The sequence below is a fragment of the Pteropus vampyrus genome, unplaced genomic scaffold, assembly GCF_000151845.1.
Source record: "Pteropus vampyrus isolate Shadow unplaced genomic scaffold, Pvam_2.0 Scaffold119, whole genome shotgun sequence".
Lineage (NCBI taxonomy): Eukaryota > Metazoa > Chordata > Mammalia > Chiroptera > Pteropodidae > Pteropus > Pteropus vampyrus.
The window spans coordinates 2,059,415-2,068,244 of NW_011888900.1; the positions used below are offsets into that span (position 1 = coordinate 2,059,415).

Here is an 8,830-nt window from a genome sequence, read left to right on the forward strand (position 1 = left end):
TGCCGAAGGTAAGTGGACTTGGCCATGTAGGGGTCTCTTGTCCCCAAACGACAGCCAGAGTTCGGGGGTGGGATCGGAGGGCGGGGGCGGCGTGTTCGTAGGAAGCGCATGGAAAAATGCAACAGGCGGGGCGGGTCGGGAAACTCCTAGCGTTGACGCTCCCCGCGGAGGAGTCGGGCCCAGGACTGAAACTTGGGTAGGCTCTTCAAACCCGCAGACGGGCCGCGGCGACGCTGCGCCCCAAGTCTGGGTCTGAGCGCCCTCTGGTGGCGTCTCGCGAGGACGGAAAACGAAGCTACAGGTGACAGTGAGTCGGAGCTGCCTTTCTTTGCTCCCACGCCTTGTCGCGATTTCTCCTTTGAGGAAAGTGACGGGTCTTAGTTCCCACCTTCTGATCCCATGAAAGCTAAACCCTCCACCAGAATCAGAAAAGGTCTCTTCCACTTTCGCTTTTTGTCCCCTGATCCTTCTGTGACCAAAACAACAAGAATGGTAGCAGGGGTCATCTCTGTGTTAACGGCATTTGAATAAAAACATGTTAAATGTGGAAAGCAAGTCATAGTTAAGATAAACACTGTCGGAAAAGTTAGATCTTGCAGCTGTTTGGCTTCTGAGTGTGCACTTAACAAATATAAGAAAACGAGAATCACTTGAGCTAACTTAGAGTGTACTTCATAACAGATTTTATTGTGATTCTGAAATTTCTGTCAACACTGAAATCATCAGTTTATATTCACTCCTAGCACACCTGTAGCCTCAGAGAATTTCTTTTTCTTTTTTTCCTCACCAGAAAGGAGTGTCATGAAAAAAGAACAGAAAAAAGACGTCAGTGTTGGCGTGAGGGGAGTTTTCTTTCCCAATTGGTGGTTACTTCATGATTGGAAGAGAAGTACCTAGGTGGCTGAAGAGATTAGAGTTTTCTAGTTGTACAGATGACAGTCATAAAAGAAGATGAGAAAATGCTTTTCCCGGGTCATCATAGGCTGATGAGTAAGAAAGCCTGAAAAAGACAGATTTGAAATGAGAGCGAGAATTCTGAATTTTTAAAACCAGGTAGGACTGTGAACACTTGTTGAAGATGTTTTTTCCCCAAAATGGAAGAAGAAAAAAAACTCTCAAAGCAAGAAGTGTAAAGAGTTGAGAGGAATACACGAGAGGAATAACAACCAAGCCCACTCCAAGAATTTCAGTGCTCATCACCTTCTCTGGGCAAAACACACACGGGGCATCCCACGTCTGTGGTGGTTTTATTGCCGGTCGTGGTTTCCTATGCTAGGAATGACTTCTTAATCTGGATTTTGGAACACCTTTTTTGTCAAAAAAAAAAAAAAAAACAATGTGTGTTTTGACTCTTCATGTTAGGTAGATTTCATGCAAAGGAAGTAAATCCTGAATTAACTCATATTATGTTTGACTCTCTGTACCACAGTTTGCTGTGCGATATGGAAAAACTAGAGGTTTTAACATTCTTTGAAGTTTTATTGGAAGCAAAACTCTATCGAGGACACAGATACACAGTGTAAGTTTTCTCTTTTTGGCAACTGTACTTGCTTTGAATGAGCCGAATGTCAGCTGGATTTCACAGTGTAAGCGATTTATAGTCTTCGTTTTATCAAGGCCTTAAATGTATGTTTTATACTAAGCAGATGGGAAACGCACTGAGCACTCTGTCTGACGTGAATGCCTAAGGGAAGGAACTCCCCGATGGATCATGGCGTTAATGTTTACAGGACATTTCTTATTTTTAGCATTAGTGATGTTTGCTTTCTCTACTTTTGAGGAATCTGTAAGCAATTACTCTGACTGGGCACTTTTCACAGATGATATAGATCAATTTAAGACACAGAAAGTGCAAGATTTCAGACCCAACCAAAAGCTGAAGAAAAGTATGCTTCATCCAAGTTTATATTTTGATGCGGGAGAAATCCAAGCAATGAGACAAAAGTCTCGCACAAGCCATTTGCATCTTTTTAGAGCTATCAGAAGTGCAGTGACGGTCATGCTGTCCAACCCAACATACTACCTACCTCCACCCAAGCACGCTGACTTCGCTGCCAAGTGGAATGAAATTTACGGTAACAATCTGCCTCCCTTAGCACTGTACTGTTTGTTATGCCCGGAAGACAAAGTTGCCTTTGAATTTGTCTTGGAATATATGGACAGGATGGTTGGCTACAAAGACTGGCTAGTTGAGAATGCGCCGGGGGATGAGGTTCCAGTTGGCCATTCCTTAACGGGTTTTGCTACTGCCTTTGACTTTTTATATAACTTATTAGATGACCATCGAAGACAAAAATACCTGGAAAAAATATGGGTGATTACCGAGGAAATGTATGAGTATTCCAAGGTTCGCTCCTGGGGCAAACAGCTTCTTCACAATCACCAAGCTACGAATATGATAGCGTTACTCACCGGGGCCTTGGTGACGGGGGTAGATAAAGGATCTGAAGTGAATTTGTGGAAACAGGTTGTAGTAGATGTGATGGAGAAGACAATGTTTCTATTGAATCATATCGTCGATGGTTCTTTGGACGAAGGTGTGGCCTATGGAAGTTACACAGCTAAATCGGTCACACAGTATGTTTTTCTGGCCCAGCGCCATTTTAATATCAACAACTTGGATAATAACTGGTTAAAAATGCACTTCTGGTTCTATTATGCCACCCTTTTGCCAGGCTTCCAAAGAACTGTGGGTATAGCAGATTCCAATTATAATTGGTTTTATGGTCCAGAGAGCCAGTTGGTTTTTTTGGATAAGTTCATATTAAAGAATGGAGCTGGAAATTGGTTGGCTCAGCAGATTAGAAGGCACCGACCTAAAGATGGGCCGATGGTCCCCTCAACCGCCCAGAGGTGGAGTACTCTTCACACCGAATACATCTGGTATGACCCCCAGCTCACCCCACAGCCTCCTTCCGAATACGGTACTGCAAAAATGTACACGTTCCCCAACTGGGGTGTTGTCACTTATGGGGCTGGGTTGCCAAATACACAGACCAATACCTTTGTGTCTTTTAAATCTGGAAAGCTAGGGGGTCGAGCTGTGTACGACATAGTTCACTTTCAGCCATACTCCTGGATCGACGGGTGGAGAAGCTTTAACCCGGGACACGAACACCCAGATCAGAACTCGTTTACTTTCGCCCCCAATGGGCAGGTATTCGTCTCCGAAGCTCTCTATGGAACCAAGCTGAGCCACCTCAACAACGTGCTGGTGTTTGCCCCATCGCCCACCAGCCAGTGTAATAAGCCCTGGGAAGGTCAACTGGGAGAATGCGCACAGTGGCTCAAGTGGACCAGTGAGGAGGTTGGCGACGCAGCGGGGGAGATCATCACCGCCTCTCAACATGGGGAAATGATATTCGTGAGCGGGGAGGCAGTGTCTGCTTACTCTTCAGCCATGAAGCTGAGAAGCGTGTATCGTGCTCTGCTTCTCTTAAATTCTCAGACTTTGCTAGTCGTCGATCACGTAGAGAGGCAAGACGATTCCCCAATAAAATCTGTCAGTGCCTTCTTTCATAATCTGGATATCGATTTTAAGTACATCCCATATAGGTTTATGAACAGGTATAATGGTGCCATGATGGACGTGTGGGATGCACACTACAAAATGTTCTGGTTTGATGATCGTGGCACTAGCCCCGTTGCTAGTATACAGGAAGCAGAGCAAGCCGCCGAATTTAAGAAACGATGGACTCAATTTGTTAATGTTACGTTTCAGATGGAGTCCACGATCACAAGAATTGCTTATGTCTTTTATGGGCCATATGTCAATGTTTCCAGCTGCAGATTTACTGACAATTCCAACTCTGGTCTTCAGATTTCTCTCAACGTCAATAATTCCGAACACGTCGTTTCCATCGTAACTGACTACCGCAACCTGAACACGAGATTCAGTTACCTGGGATTCGGTGGCTTCGCCAACGTGGCCGATCAGGGCCAAATCACCCGATTTGGTTTGGGCACGCAAGCAATAGTAAAGCCCGTGAGACACGATCAAGTTATTTTCCCCTTTGGATTCAAATTTAATATAGCAATTGGGTTGATTTTGTGCATTAGCTTGTTGATTTTAACTTTTCAGTGGCGCTTTTACCTTTCTTTTAGAAAGCTAATGCGATGGATCCTAACACTTGTAGTCGCCCTGTGGTTCATCGAGCTGCTGGATGTGTGGAGCACTTGCACTCAGCCCATCTGTGCAAAGTGGGCAAGGACGGAGGCTGGGCCGGGCACGCAGTCTTTGTCTTCCCCTGGGCACCACGCCTATCTTCCCGACGTGGTCATTGCCTCACTTCCGGGTTCAGGAGCTGAAATTCTCAAACAGCTTTTCTTCAACAGCAGTGATTTCCTCTACATCAGGGTTCCCACAGCCTACATTGACATCCCCGAAACTGAATTCGAAATCGACTCATTTGTAGACGCCTGTGAATGGAAGGCATCAGATGTCCGCAGCTCGCATTTCCGTTTACTGCGGGGCTGGCTGCAGTCCTTAGTCCAGGACACAAAGCTGCACTTGCAAAACATCCATCTGCGTGAACCCAGTAGGGGTAAACTGGCCCAATACTTTACAGTGAATAAGGACAAAAAAAGAAAATTACGAAAAAGAGAGTCTTTGCCAGAACAAAGAAGTAGAATGAAAGGCGCCTTTGACAGAGATGCTGAATACATCAGGGCCTTGAGGAGACATCTGGTTTACTACCCAGGCGCACGGCCTGTGCTTAGTTTAAGCAGTGGGAGCTGGACCTTAAAGCTTCGCTTTTTTCAAGAAGTTTTGGGAACTTCACTGAGGGCACTGTACGTAGTAAGGGACCCGCGAGCGTGGATTTATTCAATGCTGTACGGTAGCAAACCAAGTCTTTACTCTCTGAAGGGTATACCGGAGCGCTTGGCCAAATTGTTCAAAGTAGATGGAGGTAAAGGCAGATGTAGCTTAAATTCAGGCTACGCTCTCGAGTATGAAGCGTTAAGGAAAGAATTATCAAAACCCAAGTCAGACGCGGTCTCCCTGTTGTCTCATTTGTGGCTGGCAAACACAGCAGCAGCCCTGAGAATAAATACAGATTTGCTGCATACCAGCTACCAGCTGGTCAAGTTTGAAGATATCGTGCATTTTCCTCAGAAAACCACTGAAAGGATTTTTGCCTTTCTTGGAATTCCTTTGTCTCCTGCTAGTTTAAACCAAATATTGTTTGCCACTTCCACGAATCTTTTCTATCTTCCCTATGAAGGAGAAATATCACCAAGTAACACGAATGTTTGGAAACAGAACTTGCCTAGGGATGAAATTAAACTGATCGAAAACATCTGCTGGACACTGATGGACCGTCTAGGATATCCAAAGTTTATGGACTGAATGCTGCAGGTCAGCAGAAATTTGCACTAATACTTTCCAACCCAATTTGTGGACATGAATTAGAAGAGTTTGTTTATTCTTGTACTGTGTGTGTGTGTGTGTGTGTGTATGTGTGTGTGTATGTGTGTGTGTGTGCAGTTATTTGCACAGAGAGGTTCTTTTAAAAATAGGCAACATATTTGGCCTAGCAGGATTTATTTTTATGTCATCACTTTCTTTGCCTTCGTTGCTGAATTTTTTTCTGCTAAAAACTTTCCACTACAGAGGTGTAGATGAAGTTATATTGTGGTCAGGGGAGAGGAGAAGATTTTAAAGGTTTTTGCTTAACTCTCTCCTCCACCTGCAACTGTGCTGATGTATCCTGGAACCTCAAACACTGCTGAAGGCCTTGCAATTGTTGCTTTCCCCAAGCACCTCTTAACTTTTGAGATGGACTACAAAAGCTCCTTTCTAAAGAGTTCTAACACAATTATCCTGCACCTCCTCACCCACCCCCCCCAAAAAAAATCCTTTACCATGTATACTGTTCAGCGATTTCGCTGGGGAATGCTCCTATCAGAACTCAGAACTGTAGGATTCCTTCTGGAAAAATATGGCTGGAAATACAGAAATGTCAGGATCAGTGACCTGAAAGCCGCCTTCAAGTTTTCTACTTTGAAATAATAAGGAATCAGTCTTTGAATAATTTGGATGCCAAGGGCTGGTAGAGTATTTTCAACCTGCTTGTCGACATTTAAAACGCTCCTTTCTCGTTTTTTGCCTCCTGAAAGCTACAGCTGCTTGCCGTCACCTCACTCCCACTCTATCCTTTCTGTCACTGTCATGCAAAACAATCAGTAGTTACTAATTGCTAAACTCCTGGTATTTGTGGGGATTTTTTCCCCCTGTTGATTAATTTTGTATTAAAGCCTGACGTAGACTTAGAATCAAATTTCTTTTCGTGGAATTATCACTGTATGACTCAAAGGGACCAGTGCCACTGCTGCCAGTGTTTTTTTTCAGACTGGAAACAGAATTGGAAAACTGCCCGACTTATCTTGCATCCCTTTGAATGAGTTACAGACTGCCAGTGTCTGCAGAAGTTGAAGGCAAATGGGAGATGATGTCAGAGGCATCTGTTTGCTTTACCATCTGCATCTCATTATAAATGTAGTTGTTATAAAATGCGGTTCATTTTATTTTGGTAGGCTCCGAAATCAAAATGCTATGCCATTATAAGCCAGTGGAGTAATTACAATGTATTGGATGAGAACTATTAGGCAGTGTCTGCGACTTGATGAAAATCTCTGTACAGATTGCAGACTTCTCCCTGATGTTTCAAACTGTCGTTTCCCCAAGCTCTCTAACACTTGGGAGTCTGTCATTCTGACCTAGATAAAAGTGGTTCTTTCTCAGTAGTTTGTTATTGTGTCAAAATGTGCCTCCAGAGTGATAAAGTCATGGATATGTTGCAATGTTGCATTCAAGCTAAACCTAAGTTGGCTGTCATTTTTTTTCCCATTACCGTGTGAATGCAGACCGTTCCTCCTCCCTCATCCGGGCTTCCTTCTCAGTACTTCCTGCTTTTTCTCTCCAATGTCCAAATGAGTGAAAATCATATTAACCTAGGTTGAGAGGGCAAATAATAGTGTGGATTCAGGTCTTCGATTGAAGACCTGAATCCACACTATTATTTTCAAGGGAGATTCTTCTTCCTCTCTCGGTCATCAACACGTATGTAAAATCGCCACGTGGATGATACCAGTTTTCCATCACTGGTCAGAGTCTCAGTGTTTGCTTTCAATTCCCACGATGTGTGATCTCAAATGAGATCCAGTGAAAAGGCTTTGGGTTGGCAGTCATATGAGGTCTGATCAAGGTAAGAATTAGATGCATGTGCAGGTAACCAGGAAGACAGCAGAAGCTGTAGCACTGCCTTTAACACTGTACAGAACATGCCCACAGGCAGAAGGGAGCCAGGTTCAGTATGTGGAGGAATTGGGGGTGGGGGAGAGGGAGCTGGAGGGAAGATGTGGAAAATTAAAAAGTACTGGGAACAATGTGGGAACATACTATTGACAGCAAAAGTGAGGGACACGCTTAACAAAATGACCTGCACGGTGTATCCTAACTTGTACTCCCACATAGCCGTGTTGGGGTGAATTTCCCTGTCTCTGTACTCCCCCACTTTCACACCAAGGGGATGTTTGCTGGAAGAAAAGTCCTTTTTGGAGATCGCCCTGTGAGGAATGTTCTGTGTGGGTGAGGGATGACACAGCCATTAGACACGCGTGCATATGGTCATGCTTGGAACACTTCCTTGTCATCATCGTACCCAAGGTGACTTACTCTCCCCGAACATCCAGGTCCCACACTCCCAAGGCATTATCTTAGGGAAAATTCAAACAGACACCATTTATTTTTATTATCATCTTGACAATAAAGCAATGATTATCAGTATGTGACACTTCCAAGGGAAACATAAAGTGCCCTCTCTGTCAAAGCAATCCCTTTCTTCATTAACTTCCCCAAAGTTAGGTCTAATTGGGATAAAAGCTTTTATAAGAGCTTCAAATCTTGAAACTTTGGAAGAATATGTTAATTTTGCTGACGAAAGTAACATAAGTACATATAGTGGTAATCAGTTTTCAAAAGTGAAATAATGCAGATTACTCACTTAGGCCATATCCAGAGCTGAATTTACTGTAATGAAACTTCCAGGAAGGATAGGAAACAGGAGAATCTGTTCAGGGGAAAAGATAAGTCTATGAATATGCTTTAATTTATAGAAACCTGGAGAGGCACAATTTTTAAGCAGATGACACAAGAATACACATATCTGGCCTAGACCCCATGTATTAGACATTTGATTGGCTGACTTTTTAGGTAGAGAAGAATGATTAAATGGCTGGCGAGAATGGCGTAATTATATCAAAAGTCCCAGGCATGGCAGAAGTCCTGCCACATCACTCTCAGTGAATATATTCAAAAAAGAACCTCTTGTCCACACACACTGGTACGTTTTGAAATGCCCCTCCTCTCAGCCACTTAATTTTGACTGGCATCACAAATCAGCAGAGTTTTTGGTGGATCGACATAGATCCTAGACATTCTCGATGTATAGAGTATATCGCATTCAGTTGTCTGAGTATACATTAATAATGTTCTTAAATTGCTGTGTTTGATTGGCTTGATTAACTTAATTAGAAGAATATTCATGGATCGATTTAGGGGAAAATGTATATAGAAAGCAATAGGTTTTAACACCACTTTTAGAGGTAAGAAAGCTTAACATTCTAAGATATCAAGGTATTTAACACACGAGCTATTCACTGCTTATTTACTTGTTGACCAAAATATGTTTACTATGTCTAAAAATAGCTGCTAAGGCCATTTTTCCAGTACTTGACTAGATTCATCATTATTTCCCTTCATGTTGGAAGAAAAATCCAAATAATATTTTAAGAACTAACTGATTTTTTCTTTTTCTTTTTTTTTTTT

General features: G+C 43.1%; 1 protein-coding gene across 1 annotated transcript; it reads left to right on the forward strand.

Moving 5' to 3' along the window:
• Window positions 1-641: 641 nt before the first annotated feature.
• Window positions 642-6,747, forward strand: DSEL (dermatan sulfate epimerase-like). The gene has a single exon (XM_011366037.2). The coding sequence runs from the start codon at window positions 1,712-1,714 to the stop codon at window positions 5,348-5,350; it is 3,639 nt and encodes a 1,212-aa protein (XP_011364339.1). The 5' UTR covers window positions 642-1,711; the 3' UTR covers window positions 5,351-6,747.
• Window positions 6,748-8,830: the final 2,083 nt, after the last annotated feature.